The following is a 20,722-nucleotide window of genomic DNA, read 5'->3' as shown; positions in this document are numbered from 1 at the left end:
TTGAGTAAGACATTGGGTTTTGACCAGATGGCCTGCCCTGGGTTAGGATCAGGTGTCATTGGGAAACTGACGGGCCTTGAGTACCAAAAAAAAACCAAACCCATTGCCTTCGAGTCGATTCTGACTCATAGCAACCCTACAGTAGTGTCGAGAAAATCCACAGAAAGGCCCCCAGAAGGCTGAATGGTAGAACAGTGGAACCCTGGGCCAGGCTGTAGAAGGCAGCCTCAGTTTTCCCTGCCTGAGAGTGGGCTGGTAGGATGAGATCATGGGGCCAAAGAAGCAGAGCCCTTGACCAAAAGGCCTTTAAAAGGAGGTGAGGAGGGAAGCCAGGGGCAGACCCCCACACCCCCAGGATACCCTTTCATGTATAACCACTCCATAGTCCCACCCCTCTTGCCAACACACACACACACCCCAAACCAAAACAAAAAACAACAAAAAAAAAACCTCACTGTATAGTTAATTCCAACCCATAGCAACCCCACGTGCTACAGAGTAGAGCTGTTTCATGGGGGTTTTTTTTGGCTGTAATCTTTAGGGAAGAACATCACCAGGCCTTTCTTCCGTGACCTGGGTGGGTCTGAACTGCCAACCTTTAGATTAGTAGTCCAGCACAAACCATCAGCACCACCCAGGGACCTTCACACATGTGCGCGTGCAAACACACACACATTCTTTTAGGGCCACCTTGAGCTAGGGACGTAGACATTCCCTTTCCCCCACCAACACAGACTGGATCCCTGGGAAGGGCTAGGGGGAAGGTTGGGAGGGGTCTGATTTCCTCTGTTTCTACTTCTCTGCCTTCTAGATCTCTGGTTCCCACTCTGTCTCACTTCCTGCGTGTCTTGTCCCTGGTTCAGTAGCTCTCTCTCTGTTCCTGTCTGTTTCTCCCTCAGTGTCTCTACCCATTCCTTTGTGTATTTCATTCTCACTCATCAAAGCTCTCTGTGTCGTTCTCTCTCTTTTTTCCCCAAGTATTCCGCTGTGGGTCTCTCCCTTGTCACCCACCCCCATACCCAGGTGGAAGTTTTCAACCAAATCAAAGGCAGACAGGGCGGGCCTCACAGACTGGGAGGGACAGAGGGCGAGGCAGTAGAGGCTCTGGGAAGTCTGGAAATCGTTACCCCCAGAGTGGGTAGCCAGCCTGGAAGAGGGAGGAAGCAACTTGAAGGGCTGGGACTTTGTGATTGGGGTCTAAATCCGGAGGAAAGTGGGTGCTCCTCATGGACTCCTTTATGCTCTGGGTAGACTCCCTCCCCCTCTTTTGGGTTCCTTACCTCCCCTTTCTGGATCTCTGACCCTACCCCCAGGTTTCTGTCCTCCGTTGCCCCCTCTTTGAGACCCTGTTCCCCTCTCTCTGTAGACCCTGTCTCTCAGGGTTTCTGTCCCTCCATCTCTGTGGGTCTCTGTCCACCTCCCCACCCTCCCCACCATTCCTCTAGCTAAGTTTCTGTTCCTCTCTCTCTGGGTCTCTATCCCCCGCCTCGGTCTCTGGCCCCCTCTCTCTGGGATCTCTGAAACTCTCTCCATGGACTTCTGTCCCCCCCATCCTCACCCCTGGATCTCTGCCCTTCTTTCTCTAGGTCTCCTCCAGACTTTCTCTAGGTCTCTGCCTCTTCCGTCCCTGGATCTCTTTCTCATGATATACATCCTCATGCCCGAAAGCTCTTTATTGGCTGGATGTGGGGTAGGTGGGTTCTGTCACCTGGGGCAACAACAACAACAAGCCTGCTCCTACTGGGACTCCGAGTGGGGGCGGAGCCATGGCGGGTCGGACTCTGGCTCTGCGCTATGGCCCCCTGTGGCCTCCCATCTCTTGGACCGAGGTGCCTGGATCCTGGCCCGAATGGCATCTCACCAGCAGTGGCGTCGGCCACCACGTTATCCCATCTGCGTCCTTTCCCCCGCCCACTGTGCAGGTGAGAGGACTCTGGCTCCTGGGCCAGATGGGGTGGGGGCCCAAAAGCTTGTGTCTGAAGGAGGAGAGGCTGGGTGCTGAGGAATGGGGAGTGGGTCTTGGGTTCCTGTCTGAAAAAGGAGGAGGGAAATTGGATGCAGTTAAGAGAGGAAAGGGTGGGGGCTCGACTGGCAGAGGACTAGGTTGGAGGCCTAGACTCCTAGGTCTTTTTCGCTGACGTCCTGCGCCTCTTCCCAGTCCACGGTCGCGGAGCCCCTACCCCCCAGCGCAAAGCAAGGTCCGCACATCTGGGCTTTCGACGAGGTCGTCAGCAGGTGGGAGACCACCTCGGGCTCGGCTTACGTGCCCAAGACCCACGGCGGTCCCTGCGCGCAGCCCAAGGCCCCAGAGCCAGCGGACCCTACGCGAACTGCGGGGATCAAGGATTTAGGGGAAAAGGTAAGATTGTGGGGTGTCCAGGCGGGGCGGGGACAAGGCAAGGAACGGCACTTTTGTCCCCTACGCCCTCACGTTGGGTTCCCGGGTCGCCTTCCCACAGCTCAAACAGCGAGCCTGGCGCCTCCCTCTGATCACGAAGCACCACTGCAGCGAAACGAGGGCGCAGTACACCGGCTGGCCTGGGCTGGACCCGCGCACCACCTTCGACATCGGGTCCCAACCCCTGGAGCTTGCGGACCACCACCGCAGAGGCCCTTCGCAGGTCGCAGAGCAGGGACGGCGCTGGCCGCTGGAGAGGACGGAGCTTGGAGCTCCTGAGGCGGGGTCCGAGGGCTCCTGAGGCTAGGCGCTTGGCTAGGGGGTCCCGGGAGCTGGGCCAGAGGGAATTTTTAGGCTAGGGGCGTGGCTTAAGCATTGGGGGTTGGTGATAGAGGCTGGGGGAGGGGCTTGGGTTTTTATGGGCAGGGTCAGAGGGAGGAGGGAACCCCTACACGTTCCTGTCTAGTGATTCTGACTCATAGCGACCCTGTATGACAGAGAACTGCCATAGGGTTTCGTAGAGAAACCATAGGGTTTCGTAGGCTGAAATCTTTATAGGAGCAGATCGTCAGGTTTTTTCTCCTGAGGAGCAGCTGGTGGATTCAACTCACCTCTCCACCTTTCCCTTAGCAGCCAGAGTGCTTAACTATTGTGCCACCAGGGCTCCTTGAGGAGAGAACCAAACCTGTTGCCGAGTCATTCCGACTCATAGCGACCTTATACGACAGACAACAACTGTCCCACAGAGTTTCCAAGGAGCGGCTGGTGGATTCCAACTGCAGACCTTTTGGGTAGCCGATGAGCTCTAAACTACTAGGGCTCCAGAGGAGGGAACCAAAAAACCAAACCCAGTGATGTCCAGTCGATTCCGACTGATAGCGACCCTATAGGACAGAGTAGAACTGCCCCATAGAGTTTCCAAGGAGCGTCTGGTGGATTCAGATTGCAGACCTTTTGGTTAGCAGCCGTAGCACTTAACCACTTCACCACCAGGGTTTCCAAACCTGTCAAAACCCAGTGCCATCGAGTCGATTCCGACTCATAGTGACCCTATCGGACAGAGTAGAACTGCCCCATAGAGTTTCCAAGGAGCGCCTGGTGGATTCGAACAGCCGACCTTTTGGTTTGCAGCCCTAGCACTTAACCACTATGCCACCAGAGGAGGGAACAGGAGACCTTGAATCCAGGCTCTGAGGCCATAGGGTAACTAGTAGAACCTTGGGCCGGGCTAGGAGGGTTCTGGAGGCAGAAGGAGGAGCAGGACTTCGAACCGGTTTGTTTTGGTTTGAACCTCTGCTGAGAATTTGCACTTCTTACAAGTTCCCAAGCTATGCTAAATGCTGCTGGTTAGGTACCAATTCTGAGAACTACTAGTAGGGCAGTGGTTCTCAAAATTTATCATACTTAAGAATCACCTGGGGATCCTGTTAAAAAGTAGATTCTAATTCAGTATAGCAGGGGTTCGAACCGGACTGTATGGGTTGGAAGCCCTGGGGCAGAGGTAGGTGGCGGTCTGTCCGTGGCCAGGCTAGGTGGCGCTGTGCACCTGGAGGCGGGACTAGAATATTCTGACACTGGCCAGGGGAGTTCTTTAGACAAGAGGCGGAGCTAGGCTTTCTTGAATGGGAAGAGCCATGAAGCAGCTGAGTTCCAGTTGGCGGGAACAGGAAGATTTGAGTCTGGGAGCACAGCCGGCAGGTTTTTTTTGCGGCTGGGGGCTTGGCTTGGAGTTCCTTGGTGGAGCAGGAAGTGTCTGGATTTGGGGGTAGAGACTAGCAAGGGTTCTGATTTGGGGAGCGAAACTAAAGTACCCTGGCACGAGAATGGGCAGGACAGATTCTGAGCCTGGGGACGAAACTCAAGGTTCGTAACCAGAGTATGAAACCTCTCTTGCTCATTCCTCCTCTCCCGATCTAATCCGCAGGCTCTTGTCCCCTGGGCGAGGAACTCCGAGCTGGCCGGCCAGCCTTTCACCGTATCCGACCAGGGCATCCTGGACCGCCGTCAGCTGTACCTGACCACCACGGCCCGGGACTTCCGAGCCTACCCGAAGTGAGCCCGACTCCTCGCCCCCAGCGCCCCCCAGCACATATAGCCCACACACAGGCCAGTGGAACGTCCCTGGGGTCGGTTCTCCTTCTCTGACCTCGTAGTCTCTCTCAGCCTTCAGCTAGCTCCTGCACACGTAGGAATCAGAAGTTCAGACCTCAGCCCCTACCTCTTTCTGCGCCCAGGTACCCTAGTGTCAACCCTCAGGAACCTGCAGTAGGGACAGACACCCAGAGGGGATGGAGATCTGGGGGCGGACTCTGAGGATCGAGGGTGGGGCCTCCCTCAGTGTCTTGGCTCCTAGCTACTTCCCACGGATGCAAGAACCCCCAGTACCTCCAGGACCCAGGAATCTCGGTTAGGAGTCCTCGGCCCCATCCTTCCTAAGGGGTCCCAGACCAAATCTGGACTCCAAAAAATTGTGTCCTGTCCTCGAAACTCAGGAGTTCGGGTCTGAAGGCTCCTCAGGGCCCGAGGATCCAACCGTGCCCTCCCTGTCTCACCCTTCCCCCCACCCCACCACCAGGAAGGAGTTGTCCGGATACCCCTGCAAAGACTCGCTGACCTACTGGAGCTTCGAGGAGACGCCCCAGGCCTGGGGCCACGGCCCACTGCGGCCGCCCTGTCCGCGGTCCTCTAGGCCACCCCAGCTGCCGCGGGTCCGCGTGCCCCGCGCGCGCCCGGTGCCGCCGGCCGTGCCCCACCGCGGGGCGCTGTCTCTGGCCCAAGAGTCGTTTAGCCCCCCGCTGCACCCTCTCCGCGGGCTCGACCGCTTCTGCCCGCTGGAGGCGCCCTGGGGCGGTCCCCACTGGAAGCCAGTACCGGCCATCTACAGCGTGCCGCAAGCCTACGGCACTGAGAACTCGCGCTATGGCAGCTGCAAGCCCGCGCTGATCTGAGCAACCGGCCGGCTCAGCCCGGGACTCGCCCCCCGAACGTGGAGGGGGCCGAAGCGGGATCCCCGTCTGCTATGCGAAGGCGAGGCTGAGCCTGGGACACGCCCGTTGGCTCTTTTAGCGGTGGGGGGGGGGGCCAGGCACGCCCCCTGTAGTGGAGGGGCTGGGCTTCTGTTAATCAAAAATCCCCCCAAACCCACTACTGTTGAGTTTTTCCGACTCTTAGTGACCTTGTAGAGCAGAGTAGAACTGCCCCACAGGGTTTCCAAGGAGCGCTTGGTGGATTCTAACTGCCCTCTTGGTTAGTAGTCAAAACCCTTAACCACTATGCCACTAGGGCTTCCTTGTTAATCAAAGGCGGAGTTAAATAGCCTAAACAATGTCCACGTGGGCGTGCGGTATTTGGGCTCCGGCTAAATCCCTTGTTGGGGATGTCTGGAGCACAATTGAAGTCTCAGCTGATCACCGTTTCTGGGTCGGAGGGGCTGGCTCCAGAGATGGGCTGAGGCCGGGCTTCATGGGAACCAGGTCCTGCTAAGGGCTTCCTCTGCCCTACTTCCTGTACCCCCCACGACTTCTCTGGCACCCAAAGCCAGAGTGTCAGGTCCACATCACCGCAGGTATCTCACTCAGTGGGGGTTGGGTGCTCCCTGACCTTGTCCACCTCTCGCCCCCGGGGGGATTAGTGTCCAGGTTACTTCACCATGCCCCCGCGGCCCAGTGGCCTTGTCGCCCCCGCAGTCCACAGGTATAAGGCCAGGTAGGGGAGGCAGGGGAGGCACTGAAGATGGAGACACTACAGGTAAGAGCGTGGGGCACACGTGGGACAGAGGGACAGAGAGCTGTGACCTGATGCCCTGAGGAAAAATGGGTCTCTTTCTAGAAGTGGACAGCGTCTGCCTAGAAGGGAAGGGTTTGGGCAGGGCCTGATGGTAGGCATCTGAAATAGGGGTTAACTGGGGTGCCCTGGCATGGGGGTCGGGCTGTGGGTTGGACCCTGAAGGTGGATGTCAGGGATGGCAGGTCAAAGGGGAGGGGTGGGCCCTGAATGAGTGACTCTAGGGTGGAAGGTGAGGGCTCAGGGCAGGGTCTCAGCCCCTGAGATGCTGCCTTGCCCCAGGGCCTGCTGCTGTGGCTGCTGCTGGGGGGGGTGTGGGCATCCAGGGGGCCACTTCGGCCACTGTGTCGGCCCATCAACGCCACCCTGGCTGCGGAGAAAGAGGCCTGCCCTGTCTGTATCACCTTCACCACCAGCATCTGTGCCGGCTACTGCCCAAGCATGGTGAGCCAGCAGGAGCAAGCACTGGAGACCGGGGGGGGGGGGGGGGTGGGGGGGGCAGCATGGGTGGACCCCAGGAGGTGGGGTCAGGGCTGGTGTGAGGGAAGGAGGTTGCAGAGGGTCCCTACACCTTTACCTGGGATCTCTGGAGGGCAGCAGAGATCAGGTGAGAACCTGGCCCCAGAAAGACACCCTGTGCACCCCTGCCCCCACCTATGGCTTCCAGGTGCGGGTGCTGCCAGCTGCCCTGCCACCTGTGCCCCAGCCTGTGTGCACATACCGTGAGCTGCGCTTTGCCTCCGTCCGGCTGCCCGGCTGCCCACCTGGCGTGGACCCCATGGTCTCCTTCCCTGTGGCCCTCAGCTGCTGGTGTGGGCCTTGTCGCCTCAGCAGCTCTGACTGCGGGGGCCCCAGGGCCCAGCCTGTGGCCTGTGACAGTCCCCATTTCCCAGGCCTCCTCCTCTTCTAAGGACCCCTTCCCAGCCCCCAATGCCTGTCCACTCCCAGAGCCAGCAGCCACTCCTTCTCTCCCTTCCCAATAAAGGCTTCTCAAACCCGTGCTCTGTAGGTGTCTTTCTGTGGCTCAGGTGCTAACACACACACACACACACACACACATGCATGAAAGGTCCAGTTTCAGAACCATTTTATACAAAGTCACAGTGTAGAACTTGGGTAGAAAACAGGGTTGGGGAGAGGGACGTCAGCTCAGGAGGTGTCCATGGTCTCACCTTCTGTGGGGAGAAGGGAGAAGGGGGTGTGTCTGTGGTCAGAGCAGCCCAACCAGCAAGGCCTGGGACCAGGCTCCCTCCTTCCTCTCCCCGTGGGGGGACGGGGAACTCACTGAGCTCATTGAAGAGGAAGGCATCCTGGTACTCCTTCATATACTGCGTGGACCGTGACTCATCCAGAAAGAGCGAGTAGACCCGCTTGATGTCATCCACCTGCACCTCTGTGCCCTGGGGGGAGGGCAAGGCCTCAGTGGGTGCCCCCCTCCTGCAATGCTCACCACTCACAGAACCCAGCTCCTGCCCCCCAGTCCTCCAGGCAGCAGAGGGTGGTGGATGAGGGCAGGCCTCTGGGCCAAACCACCCAGGTTAAAATCCTGCTCCACTACCACCTAGTTCTAGACCCAACCTCTCCAGTCATCAGTTCCTTCATCTATAAAATGGACCTAACAGTATCTATTTGCGTCCAACAGATATTTACTGAGCACCTACTATGTGCCAGGCCTGGAATTAAGAGATAAACATGAGGACAAAAATTTCCTGTCTTGAACAACAAAGAGTCTAGGGTTAAACCCAATGCCCCACCCAACCCTGACTCAGGGCTGCTCAGAGAGGGCTGGCCACCTCAACCTGCCAGCTCACTCCGCCAGCTGACCTTGCGTTTCCGGCACACCAGGCTGGCAGCTGTGATAAGCTGGATGGCATAGCGCAGTGAGGTCTCTAGCCCAATGCGGGTCAACACTGTGTAGGCGTCCTCACTCATCTCCACATCTTCCTCCTCACACCTGTGCGTGGGCAGGGGTATGGGGGCTCAACCAGGGCCAGCCCCTGACCGCAGCCAAGGGGTGGCCACGGCAACCCCCAGGCTTGTCTGGGCCACTGGCTCTTCCTCCGCTTGCTGAGGGACCTCCCGGGGGAGGTGCAGTCTCTGTCCTCAGAATCACAGGTTGCTGAGGCTAGAAGGGCCACAGAGGTCCAGGCTGGACTGAGCCTAAAGCCTGGGCATCCCCCAGCCCGCCCCATGGCAGCCTCCACTCTGGGTCAGAGGTCTTCTCCCCAGAAGACCCAGCAACCTGGGGCCAGTCCCCCCTCCTCCCCAGACTTCAGTTTCCCCAGCTGGCTGAGCCCCGGGACCACACCGGATGCGAAGGATCTGCTTTGTGTCCTTCTCGCTGTAGGGAGAGGTAGAGATGATGAGCAACCGGTCCAGCAGGTCGATGGGGATGCCGTGTGGGCTCTGGTAGCTGGTGCCCCGGATGCTGGAGAGGAGCAGAGCACCATCAGGGGGCCTCCCGGCACCTGGCAGGGCCCTCACTCACCCATTCCTCCATTCCAACACTCCTCATTCACCCCCACCCCCCACTGGCCACCCACTCACTGGGCCAAACACCACTTAACCTTCAGCACCCAGCTCATATCACCTGCCTGCGTCAATCCTGAGGGACCTTGCACAGACCTGGGCTGGCTTTACCTAGATACCCATGTCTGGGATTACCACATCAAGGTCCACCCCTGTCTGACACAAGCTCCACAGGAAGAGACTCTGCTGAGCTTGTCCCCTGCTGAACCAGGGCCTGGCAGAGTGGGCACCCAGGAAATGTCTGCTGCCTCCTCCCAGGAGATGTCCCACGGCAATTCCCACGCCCTTACCTGTAGCCATTCACAGACATGCTCCCAGCCCTGCCCTGTCTCTCTCAAACCCTGGACATTCAGTGATCAAATGCCTGCCCTGCCACCTTCTAGACATGTGACCTTGGGCCAGCCCCGGGCCCCTCTCTGCTTCGCTGTCTACTGATCTGTAAAATAAAGTCCTTTGCCATCAAGTAGTTTCTGACCTATAGCGACTCTACAGAACAGGACAGAACTCCCCAACTGGGTTTCCAAGGCTGTAAATCTTTAAGGGAGCAGACTGCCACATCTTTCTCCCACGGGGCTGCGGGTTGGAACATCTGACCTTTCAGTTAGCAGCCAAGCGCTTTATCTCTGTGTCACCAGAACTCCTGATTTATAAAGTGTGGCTCAGACAATACCCACCACCTAAGCTTCCTCTGAGGGTCCAAGGAGTTAATCCAGGAAAGTGCCGAGCACAGAGCCTGGCAAACCCACCCACTGCCCCCAGGAGCTATTCCCCTTCTTCCTTCTAGTGAGAGCCGCCCCCACTGCCCACTTTCAGCTGGGCACACGGCTGCAGCGCTGGAGATAGCTTTCCTCAGCTCAGCCCCAACCCCTGAAGTCAGGAGTGCCAGGTGTGACCTCTGGGCCATAGCCTGGCAGAAGGCTACTTGCCCTCTACTTCCTTCTCCCAACCCGTGAGCCAAAAGGCGGACACAGGGAGTAACACCCTAGGCCAGAAGTTCCTAAACTTTATCACAGCGCAGTACTTTCAGGTCTCAGAAATCGTTCCACGGTACCCTTAGGCCAAGAGAAATACTAAAAATTCTGTTTATTAAGTTGTTAGGTCTAAACAACTGGTTTACAGTTGACTAACGTCCAATAGACATCACACTGTGCTTCCCTCACAAATGTCAAAGCCCCGCAGCACTCTTGAGAGTATAGCAGCACCACAGGGTGGCTCGGCACAGTTTGGGAGCTGCAGCCTTATGGGATATAGGAGCAACACGGGAGCAACAAGACAGAAGGAATGTGGCCTTTGGGCTTCCTGTGGAGCAGAGCCACCTGCCCACCCAAGACCACCCGCCTACCGTGGGGTTGTTTGGGGGAAAAGAGCACCTCATCTGAGCCACTACGGCGATGACTATCTTTGTTACAGCAGTTAAACCCGTCCCCTCCCAACATGTCACTCAATAATCATCCTGCTTCCTGCTACTACTGTGACCTGTGGCCGCACCCACTGCCCAGGGCCCCCCACTTCCCCTGGGGCCCTTGAAGGCGCCTGCAGCTGGCTCACCGGGTGATGCCGCGGTTGGTGGCCATGATGAGAACAGGTGCCATGTCACTCTCCAGCGCCCGGTTGAGGAAGGAGAAGCTCTCAATGTCCAGCATGTGGACCTCGTCAATGAACAGCACCTGGAGCCATTGAAGCGTGTGTCAAACTCGCCACCCGGACCCCCAATGCAGTGCTGACCGTGGTAGCTGGCCCTGGCCACTCACCCCAGGGATGATCTCTGCCTTGCCCTCCTCACGCCACTCAGCCACCTTGGCATTGATCTGCTCACGGACTTCTGATTTGATCTCCCCTGTGTCACCTGAGGGAGGCAGGGGAACCTCAGGGGAGTCAGAAGTACCCAGAGGTGGACAAAAACAGAGAAGGTGGATGCTGGGGCCCAAAAGATGACAGGGACTGGAGGCGCAAAGTGACAGGAGGGTCACAGGGTCTAAAGCGCCCCTACAAAGGAGGAAGAGAGAGAGAGAAAGGCAGGAGGGAAAGACGGCAAGGACACAGCCCCATTGGACTACCTGACAGGGGTGCAGGCAGCTAGCCACCGAGAGGGGAGGAAGAGCCAAGCATACAAACGGAGTATCGGGGATTGAGGAAGAGAGGTCATGTGTGGGTCCTATTAGAAAGCAAGTAGCAGGGGGGAGCATGGGACAGGGAGCATCTGAGAGCAGCCGCCAGCCCAGTGCAGAGTGGGGTGGGCCTCACCAGAAAAGAGTGCCAGGAAGCCCTGGGTGCGGGAGTTGATGACGTCAATCTCATGCAGGGACACGGTGTGCACCACCTCCTTGCGTTTCTGAAGCTCCCCGTCTGGGCACTGCACAAACTTAGTCTGTGGGACAGAGACAGGGGCCATAAGGGCATCAAGGGGGACCCTAAGGGGCTCTGTCTGGGGGAGGTTGGGGCTCCCTGGAATGGCGCTGGAAGTCCAGAGGGAAGCAGGAGAGCGAAGGTGGTCAAGACCAGGGTTGTCAAAACTGCTGAAGGATATGGGGTCTGCAGAGTGATGATGCAGAGTCAAAGTGCCAGGCTAAGGGGCTCCCAGCTGTCCTAGGGGCTACAGGGAAGACTCCAGAGTACCAGGGACATGAGGTCTGGTGATATGAGGATCCAAGCACTAGGGGCCCAGGGTGATGGAAGGGGTGGGGATGTCTCGGTGATCCAGGGTCATGGGGTCCCACCCTAGAGCTCATGGCGCACCTGGGAACCCATGGCATCATAGTCTCGAGCACGTGTGAAGGAGCGGCCCAGCTTCGAGATCTTGCCTGTGGCCTTGTCGATGGTGATCACATCCCTATGGGGGAGGGCAGGTGGGGGTGAGGAGAGGAAGGGCCCAGCTGCACCGCCACGATTGCCACTCAGCGCAGCAGCCACCACTCACCCAGCCTGGACCTTGTCCTTCGTCAGTGACTCAATCATCTTAGTGCCCAGGTCATAGATGGTCTCCATTTCCGTGGTCTTGAGGGTCAGCTTGCCCACCTTGGAGCCCTGGGAAGGGTGAGAGCCAGGGAAGGGACTCAGAGAAGGCCCACACCTCCCCCGATGCTGCTGAACACCTCCCGCCCTGTCCAGGCCTGTTTACCCAGCTTCAAAATACACAGTGCCGAGGACACTTTTGGGGGTGATAGATATGTTCATTATCATGATTGTGGTAATGGCTTCTAGGGTGTGTATGTACATCGAAAGTTATCAAATCCTACACTTTTAATATGTACAGCAGGTTGTTTGTCAGTTTCAAACCCACTGCCGTTGAGCCGATTCCTACTGGCAGCAACCCTATAGGACAGGGTTACTGCCGAGGCTGTAAATTTTTACGGAAGCAGACTGCCATTTCTTTCTCCCGCGGAGGGGCTAGTGGGTTCGAACTGCCAACACTTCGGTAGCCGCCAAGTGCTTAACCACTGTGCCACCAGGGCTCCTTTTGGTAGTTATAAGGGCATTAAAAAAAAAAAAAAAAAATCCAGCTGCTGTCAAACTGATTCTGACTCATGGCAGTCTTTGTGCGTGTCAGTCCAGAATTGTGCTTCGCAGGGCTTTCAACAGCTGCTTTTCAGAAGCAGGTCGCCAGGCCTTACTTCTGAAGTGCATCTGGGTGGACTTGAACCAACAGCCTTTCAGCGAGCAGCTGAGCATATTAACTGTTTGCACCATCCAAGGGCAGTAGGGCATCTGCCTTATAATAATTCATCAGACCACACACTTGTCTTATGCATTTTTCTGTACCTATGAGTTTGATTTTATACTAAAAAGATTAATAATTAAATTCCCAGCTAAAAAAAAAACAAAGAAAAACACTCACATTCATCAAGTAAACTGGACAGAAATGCCTTTCAGTACTGATGTGCATAAATCCCACAGAACAGTTAAAAAAAAGCCTGTTAGGAATTGCTGTAGAGAACTTCCAGGCCTATTTTCTTGTCATTCTGTGGCCTCGGTTTTAACTGCTCCTAGTGTCAACTCCTCTGATCCCTTATTGCTGGCACGCAGGTGGCTCCTACCTGCAGCCCTAATACTCCCCGGGATTCTGACCTCAGCACTGACCGACACCCCCTCCCGCCCACCCTGGGCCGGAGGTGGCCGGGCTGGGGAGCCGACTCACCGTCCCTGTGGCGGGCCGGTCGATCTGGATCTCCACCACCTCCCCTTCAATGATCTCGGTCTCCTCCCTAGCCAGACAACACATCAGGGGAGGGAGCCCATCGCCGGGCCCCTGGGGGGTTGTAACTCCCATGAGCCTTCAGGCAAAGAACAGGCCAGCCGGGGCAGGGAGGTGGCGCTGCCCCCACCCCAGGTCCCAGCTCACTTGATGCGGACGCCGATGGACCGCCGGAAGGCCTGTGTCAGGGCCTCGGTCTTGCTCATCTCCAAGGAGAAGATCTCGCTGCCCGCAATGGCCGTGAAAGGGGTGTCAGGGCCCAGAGCCTGGGCCATGCCTGGGGATGAGGGGTCTGGGTAGGCGGGGTGGTTCCAGCACCAGGTCCCCCGCACCTTCCCAAGCAAGTAGAGGGGCTGCATCAACAGGCCTGGGCTAGAAGCCACCTGGCCCGAGGGTAAACCCCATAACCTTAAAGCCTCACTAAGCTTGTCTCCCAATTTCTAAGAGTTGCTTAGCCTCAGCAGTTGAGGGTGATGTGCAGGGGCAGAGGTCAAGGGGCAGAGGGAGCAATTAAGAGCAATGGCTCTGGAGCCAGACTCCGAAGTTCAAGTCCCAGCTCTACTGCTTAGGGCTGTGTGATCTTAGGCAAGTCTCATCTGCTCCCTCAGCCTCGGTTTCCCCCGTATAAAATGGTGACAATAACAGAACAAATTAACTAGTAAAGAATGTCTGCCTTGAGCACTGTGCTCTTTGAAAAACTATCTATACAGAATCAAATTGAAAGCAGCAACTCAAAAGGTTAGATAGGAACCTTAGGGGGCAGTGAGTTTATGTTGATGGGGAAGGGACAACTTGGAAAAAAAAGGAGGGTGAGAATGGTTGTACAACTTGAAGTGTGTAATCAATGTCACTGAACTGTACATGAAGAAATTGCTGAATTGGTGTATGTTCAGCTGTGTATATTCTCAGCAACAAAAATTAAAAAAAAAAAAAAAGAACAAGTGAATACCATGTGCCTAACACAGGACAGCATTCCAAAGGGGAGCAATTACAGGGCAGGCCGTCAGGCACCAGTGCTCAACCACGACCCGCCCCAAGGCCTGGAAGCAGTGCAGGGACAGACAGGTCTGTTCTGCTGGTTGGGTGGGGGCCAACTAGTGGACAGTGGGCTGTTTCCTACAACCACTCCAAGCACTGACCTCCTCTCCCCAACTGCCCTTCTTGAGGCTCTGCCTAGCTCAGTGGCAAGTCCTCACAAACAGGTTCTTTCTGAACCCTCTGACCAGAGTGAGGCAGGAGCTCTCCCAGATCCCCTTTCTCAGATGGTGAGGGGACTCTGGAGGGATTGGACTCTCCCCTGGGCTTCCTTGCCACAGAGGTCAGCAAGTATCTGCTGAATGAACACAGTGTGAGTGTCGCACCACACCATGTGGGGACTTTCACCAGACTTGGGGCATCTCTAGCACAGAGCCTGGCTTGAGGGCGGCTTCACCAAGATTTATGAGATGAGGAATGGCTGAAGGATGCGTGAAGAAGTCGCTGCATGTGCCTAATCCAGTGTCTGGATACCCTGGTTGCTACTGTCTGTCGGGAGATTCCCAAACATCCTCAAAGTCTTACTTGGGAAGCCTCCCCTGACTATTGCCACTACGTTACCCCTCCTCCCCACAACTAGGGTCAGTAGCTGCCTCAATCCCCTGCTACCTCCATTACAGCACATTGTGTCACAGCCACTTCTTGCAGGCCAGAAGCTCCCTGAAGTCAGGGCCTCGGTATTACTCATCTATGTGTCCCCAGTGTCCGTCCCAGGGCCTCACATACCAGGGCACCAGAATGAACACTACTTTACCTTAACTGAAGACCTGCTTGTTGCTTTCTCACTGCCTGGCCCCGAGGTCTGAGCACAGAAGTGGAAGTGAGGACTTTGACTCAATGTGGTAAGAAAGGAGGCTCAAGAAAAGCTACAACAAGGAGGAGATGCCTGGGTAGGATTTTGAAGGATGAATAGAAGTTTAACAAGGATGAGGGACAGTTGTGAGTAAAAAGATCTCAACAGACTGCAACAGTCTGTTGATTGTCACTCAATGCCCATCTTCCCCTTCATTCTTAGTGTCAGAACCCGTTTAATTAAGGCAGCTACAGTTCAAATTAAAAAAAAAAAAGGTTTGTAATGTCCCAGCCTCCTTTGCAGCAGAGTGTGACCATATGATTGTGTTCTGGTCCATGAAATATAAGCAAAAATATGATGCTCAGGACAACTGCTTAAAGTGAGCTACCTCTAGGAGGTACGCCCTCATTACAACCTTCTTCTTCTTCCTGCTGCCTGGAGTATAGCTGGGAAGGCTGGAACTGTGGCAGCTCTCTTGGAACATAAGGTGATCTTGATGTGGAAGCAAGTGCAGAGGACGTAGAGGCATGAAGGTATAAGACCTCATGGAGCTGATCAATATGTCCTAAACTCCCTAATCCAGATTCTTCTATGTGAGAATGAACTCTTAAGTGTTTAAGCTAGTGCTATCTTGGGTTTTCTATAAAAGGTAGGTAACCTGACCCTGACGTACACAGGAGGGAATATTTGGCAGAGAAAAGGGAAGCCCCCACCCCACGTAGCATCTTACCCATGGCGATGGCCGTCTTCCCGGTGCCTGGCTGGCCGGCAATGAGGACTGCCCGCCCGGCAATCTTCCCTTCACGGATCATCTCCAGGACCACACCAGCTGCCCGCCGGGCTGCCAGCTGCCCTACCATGCCCTGGGAGGCCTGTGGGGTGACAGAGGAAATGAGGTGACGTCTGACTGTAGTAAGAACTGAAAGCCACACCGTTGGCAGCGATTTCTGGGAAAAACCACAAAAGGGCCACAGAGAGCAGACAGGCATACTTTCTCACCTCCTCTATCCCAATTTTTTAACATCAATGTAACTCCACTTCTAGACGAGTTTTATAAAAATGTGACCAAAGGTCTGGAAGAATATCACACATCCCCACACACCCAGTCTCTGGGGACCCTCTGCCCGAGGCCTCCATGGAGATGCCTTCGTACCCATTCCTCGATCTACCTGCCGTGGCTCCAAGGCATCGTCCAGCCCCAGCCCCCGAATGTGGGAGTGAGCACCTGTGTGAGGGAAAATGAGGAGACAAGGTTATGGCCAGCTCCGGCAAGTATGTATCCTCAGGTAAGTGGCTTCCCCTCTGAACTCTAGTTTTCGCCTTGGTCAAACTGGGGGTGTGGGGAGAGCAAACCTCCACCTCACAGGGTTGCTGGCAGGAAGGCTGAACGTGGTAAATGCTCGATAAATTGGAGCTGCTTGTAGGATAACATCCTAGCTGGATGAAAGTTACTTAGACCTGGTGAACCACATGTTCACATCAGTAATTAACTGCAAGGGCTAGCTATCACAACTGCTTTGTTTATGGACCACAAGGCACTCACAAGTTCTAATGCTCTAACCCTGTGAGCCATTTTCACCCTGAGAGTGCTTCCAGGGTTCCATAACAACAGGCCCAGGCCCTTGCTGAATCCTATAACCCTATAATACAGATGAGGGGACAGAGGGGACTCAGAGAAGTTAGGTCTCTTGCCCAAGACCACAAAGCCAGTGAGATGGGGAAGACTGGATTTCAATACTTTGTGTTAGAGCAGGGCTTGGCAAACTACGGCCCCTTGGCCAGCCACCTGTTTTTGTGAACACAGCTTTTTTTTTGGAACACAGCTGCACACAGTCACTTACGTATTGTCTATGGCAACTTTTGCACTACTACAAAAGAACCCTGGTGGCACCAACAGTTAAGCACTTGGTTAGCAACCAAAAGGTTGAATCCACCCAGTGGCTCTGTGGGAGAAAGACCTGGCGATCTGCTCCCATAAAGATTACAGCCAAGAAAACCCTATGGGGCAGTTCTACCCTGTCACATGCGGTTGCTATGAGCTGAAATTTATGCAATGGAAACCAACAACAACATGGCAGAGTAGATGCAACAGAGAGAAGATTTACTATTCAGCCATTTAAGAAAGTCTGCCAACCCTGAACTAGACTGTGAGTGCCGAGGACTGTACTGGGCACGGTGAGTTCTCCCTGTGCCCTCAGCTCCCAGTGGTGCCTGTCCTTAAACCGTTGAGACAGTGCGGGACATGCACATTAAGGGCTTCACAGAGGTTACCTTATGAAATCTTACAATCACCGACAAGATGAACTCTTAGCTCCCATTTGTGGAGAAGGAAATTGAGGCACAGAGAGCAGCTGGCCCCCAGCTGCATGGCTTGGAAGTGGCAGAGCTGGGCTTAGAAAACCCAGTGTTGTGCTTCCAGAACCCATGTACTGAGCCGCGAGCCCTCGATCGCCTCTTTTGGAGATGCACAATGAATGAATTTGCCAGATGCATGAGTGAGGATGAAAGAATGAATGAGTGAAGGCCCGGTCACATTCTGAAGGCTGCCCTCTGCTGGCCCCACGAGGCCCTACTTATTGCTCCTGGATCCCTGACTCACTTGCCATGTGAGTGTGGGCCAGTGACATGACTGCTCTGAGCCTCAGTCACCTCCCCTGAAAATGGGGATAATAGTCTGCACCTTGTGGTATTACTGAAAGGCTTCGCCAGGATGCGCTTTTGTGAGTTTAGTGGTTATTGAGCATCTGCTCTGCTGGGGTCCTGTGCTGGCGACACAGCTGGGAAGGGGCCGAACCCTGTCCCCACCCTCACAGAGTTCACGCCCCACATGTGCTGGCATATGAGACATTCAGCTGGGGAATGACTGCAGTAAGCACTCAGTACACGTCAGCTTTTATCATTTCCGTGTGGGCTGCTGGTACATCCAGGAACCCAGCAGGGTAGCCAAGCCAGCAGCGGTGAGGCCTGAGACAGGGACCCAGTACGGTCCTCCACGCACCGACCGACTCCACTCCAAAGCTCAGGATCCTCCCCCATTAGATGAGGGAAATGGTGCACAGGCCGCCACCTCTCAGGGGTCCTGGAAGATTTGCTCTTTCAGGGACACCTGGGGCCAGCAGGGTCCACGTGGGCTCACTCACCAATGCGCTCTATCCTTGTCACATCGCGAATCTCTGGGACCTTGGTCGTGGCTGTCTAGGGGTGCAGGAAGATGTGTCAGAAGAGCCCTGTGGTCCCAGCTTGCACGAACCCCCCCTTCCCTCCCCCACTCCCATGAGAAAGTCCTTTCTGCTCCATCCCCTCCGGGGCATGCTGGCTGCTCAGCCACCGGGCACTCTCACCCTCCCCGCTGTGTCCCGCTAGTGCTGGGCGATCAGCCCCTCACAACAGGAGTCACCAGGGAGACAAGGACTGTGTCTCTCTCACTCACCACTCTGTCCCCACATACTAAGTGCTGAGGAATTACTGGTGAATCAGTGAACACAGTCCCTTCCCTCCCCACGCAACTGGGAACTCCTGAAGGAAGAAACCAATACAGAGCAGGTATCAGGCTGTACAGTCTGGTCCCTGCTGACTTCCCAGACTGATTTTTGGAAGTAGATCACCAGGCATTTCTTCCGAGGAGCCTGCAGGTAGACCTGAACTTCCAACCTTTCAGTTAGCAGCTGAGTGTGTTAACCGTCTGCACCACCCCAAACCAAAACCAAACCTGTTGTAGTCGCGTCAATTCTGACTCATAGCGATCTTACTGCACCACCCAGGTACTCCAAAAAAGATATAAGGATCCAAGAAGCCCAACCTTAGCTCTGCCAGTATAAACACACCTCTTCCCACAGATCACCTCCCACCAGGTCTTTTCCTTTCACCTTAAACCCCTTCTACACCCTGATGCCCATTGTTGTTGCTGCTGGGTGCCATCAAGTCAAATTTGACTCATAGCGACCCCATGCGACAGAGTAGAACTACCCTGTAGGGGTCTCTATGCTTAATCTTCATGGGAGATCACCAAGTCATTTCTTCCTCAGAGCAGCTTAAATGCTGCACTACCATGGCTCCTTTGATGCCCACTGGTCCCATGGAAATCAAGGTCATTTTAAAATTCAGGCATTGAAAAATCAGCCATTGAAAATCCTACAGAACACAGTTCTACTGTGACACACATGGGGTCACCATGAGTCAGAGTGGATGCTATGGCATCTGGCTTGTCTCTCCTTTGCCTCAGGCAGGGTATGAATGGGCTAGGTACCCCCTCCCCAAAATTCCAATACTTCCTCTGCATCCAGGGGAACTGGGTGTCAGGAGTTTCCAGCCTTTGTCCTTTCCTCTTCCACTTTCCTTTTCATCCCCTTGTCATGATAACAGCAGCAGACCCAAGTTCTGCCCCCCAGCCACCAGCAACTCTAGACTCCCACCCTTCCCCTATCTTGACTTAGGTCACCATGGAGATGAAGCATGTGGAAGCTCAGCCCAACCCTCAACCTCAAGCCACATCCCTTCTTCGCTCAAACATTTCTCAAGCAGATACTCGATACCAGCTCCAGTGCACCTAATCTCTCCTTCATGGAGTTTGCACTAATTCATTCAAACAGTCAAGAGATTATAGCACTGTATGAGGTACTGGACATATGGAAATGGCCGAAACATTTCCATTACAAGATCTGCAGCCTCTGAGCCCCAGTCCTTTCCTCTTCCCCACTGACAGACACCCTTATGGTTCCCAGCACTGCTTCTATTGGCTCAAGGTTCACTAAAAGACTCCACACTCTCAAGCACACAGGAAAGGACCCCAGCCTATGCAACTCCCTTGGAACTCAGGGCCATTTGCACCATTCAAAAATCCAGATGGACTGGAAGCCCAAGACACTACAATCCTCATCAGACTTTGGGGCAAAGGACTGCAGAACTGGTCTTTGTTCCTCCCTAGAGGATTCTGGGAGTTGGAGTTCCCACAGCAATGATGGGTCAGATCTGACCACTGAGGCTGTTAATGTCCACTTCAACCCAAGATTCCGGGATCCCAGCCCCTTTTTTTCTCTTCCCTCAGACCCAGGAGTCCAGGCCCTCAGGCCCTCCCTCCCTCAGATCCAGGTATCCAGGGCCCCAGCCCCTCCTCCCTCAGGCCCAGGAGTCTAGGACCCCGGCTCCTGCTCCTCAGACCCAGGAGTCTGGAACCCCAGGAACCCTCCTCACTCAGACCAGGAGTCCAGGCCCCCCGCCTTCTCTTCCCTTACCTCAGACCCAGGAGTCTGGACCCCCCCCTCCCTCAGACCCAGGAGTCCGAGCCCCGAGCCTCATCCTTCCTCAGACCCAGAAGTCTGGGCCCCGAGCCCCCTCCTCCTTCAGACTCAGGACTCCAGGCCCCCGGCTTCTGCTTCCTCAGATTCAGCAGCCTGGACCCCCAACCCCCTCCTCCCTCAGATCCAGTAGTCCAGGCCCGGAGCCCTCGCCTCACTCAGACTCAGGGTTGCGAACTCGCTCCCCACGCGCCAACACTTACCACGGTTGCCATGATGCTCACTAACCGCCAACGTCCTAGCGGAAACGGAAACACCCTAAGAGCGATGGGTTCTGGTCCCTCTAGGCTTTCAGGTCCTCCAAAGGTCTCGGTAGTTCCTCCTAAATATGCAAACGGTCCTTGAAGGGGGCGTGGCGTCACTTTTCGGCCCCTCCCACCCGCCGAGGCTGAGTGGAGGATGGGTGTCCGGAACTTCTGGGTCTGTTCTCAACGCCTCCTGGCTCCTCCTCCTTTTACCCAACCCTCGTTGCTGAGGCCGATTGCAAAATTCTTAACACTTCTTGGAGCGACCTCACGTCCTCCACGATCCCTTTCCTCTTTATCCCACCCTCCCTCCTTCCTTCCCCCACTTTGGGACCTCCAGCTTCAGACTGACAGACTTGTGGGCCAATCGCTTCTGTTAAGCTCAGCAATAAGCCCCGCCCCCTAAGGCTCGACTGCTAAGGTCTTGGAGGCACAGAGAGAGACCGACTCTGT

The 20,722-nt window shown here is 55.4% G+C and overlaps 3 protein-coding genes across 5 annotated transcripts; 2 read left to right on the top strand and 1 right to left on the bottom strand.

The window, feature by feature from the left end:
- The first annotated feature begins 250 nt into the window (after positions 1 to 250).
- On the top strand, positions 251 to 6,519 carry LOC126085638 (uncharacterized). Of its 2 annotated transcripts, XM_049901231.1 has the most exons (6): positions 251 to 316; positions 1,587 to 1,922; positions 2,159 to 2,359; positions 2,460 to 2,621; positions 4,323 to 4,450; positions 4,974 to 5,146. In XM_049901231.1, exons 2-6 carry the CDS (start codon positions 1,643 to 1,645, stop codon positions 5,085 to 5,087), a joined length of 885 nt encoding a protein of 294 aa, XP_049757188.1. In that variant the 5' UTR covers positions 251 to 316; positions 1,587 to 1,642; the 3' UTR covers positions 5,088 to 5,146. The 2 variants fall into 2 exon arrangements, with proteins under 2 accessions (XP_049757188.1, XP_049757187.1); XM_049901230.1 differs by lacking the exon at positions 251 to 316 and having other exon boundaries at positions 1,691 to 1,922; positions 4,974 to 6,519.
- Positions 6,211 to 7,175, top strand: LHB (luteinizing hormone subunit beta). The gene is given in 4 exon segments (XM_049902402.1): positions 6,211 to 6,256; positions 6,447 to 6,625; positions 6,849 to 7,064; positions 7,066 to 7,175. Coding segments are annotated over 4 exon segments (540 nt in total). The 3' UTR covers positions 7,165 to 7,175.
- A 57-nt stretch (positions 7,176 to 7,232) lies between these two features.
- RUVBL2 (RuvB like AAA ATPase 2) lies at positions 7,233 to 20,556 on the bottom strand. 2 transcript variants are annotated; one of them, XM_049901228.1, is made up of 15 exons: positions 20,228 to 20,556; positions 17,871 to 17,925; positions 15,900 to 15,955; positions 15,461 to 15,602; positions 13,050 to 13,179; positions 12,846 to 12,912; positions 11,628 to 11,734; positions 11,447 to 11,540; positions 10,955 to 11,078; positions 10,462 to 10,556; positions 10,259 to 10,377; positions 8,490 to 8,609; positions 8,006 to 8,135; positions 7,467 to 7,581; positions 7,233 to 7,356 (listed from the first exon to the last, which is right to left on the bottom strand). In XM_049901228.1, exons 1-15 carry the CDS (start codon positions 20,237 to 20,239, stop codon positions 7,331 to 7,333), a joined length of 1,392 nt encoding a protein of 463 aa, XP_049757185.1. In that variant the 5' UTR covers positions 20,240 to 20,556; the 3' UTR covers positions 7,233 to 7,330. The 2 variants fall into 2 exon arrangements, with proteins under 2 accessions (XP_049757185.1, XP_049757186.1); XM_049901229.1 differs by lacking the exons at positions 17,871 to 17,925; positions 20,228 to 20,556 and having other exon boundaries at positions 15,884 to 15,956.
- Positions 20,557 to 20,722: the final 166 nt, after the last annotated feature.

The sequence above is a fragment of the Elephas maximus genome, chromosome 11 (assembly GCF_024166365.1).
Source record: "Elephas maximus indicus isolate mEleMax1 chromosome 11, mEleMax1 primary haplotype, whole genome shotgun sequence".
NCBI classification, from domain to species: Eukaryota; Metazoa; Chordata; class Mammalia; order Proboscidea; family Elephantidae; genus Elephas; species Elephas maximus.
The sequence above is the reverse complement of the archived record's forward strand: the minus strand, read 5'-3'. Positions and strand labels throughout refer to the sequence as shown.

Excerpts from the sequence above, each read along its gene's own strand:
- LOC126085638 (XM_049901230.1), top strand. The coding sequence starts at position 1,767 with ATGGCGGGTCGGACTCTGGCTCTGCGCTATGGCCCCCTGTGGCCTCCC. Across the intron at positions 1,923-2,158 it reads TTCCCCCGCCCACTGTGCAG|TCCACGGTCGCGGAGCCCCT; the intron begins GTGAGAGGACTC and ends GCCTCTTCCCAG. Across the intron at positions 2,360-2,459 it reads TCAAGGATTTAGGGGAAAAG|CTCAAACAGCGAGCCTGGCG; the intron begins GTAAGATTGTGG and ends GCCTTCCCACAG.
- RUVBL2 (XM_049901228.1), bottom strand. Across the intron at positions 12,913-13,049 it reads TCCATCGGCGTCCGCATCAA|GGAGGAGACCGAGATCATTG; the intron begins GTGAGCTGGGAC and ends TTGTCTGGCTAG. Across the intron at positions 7,357-7,466 it reads CTTCCTCTTCAATGAGCTCA|AAGGTGAGACCATGGACACC; the intron begins GTGAGTTCCCCG and ends TTCTCCCCACAG.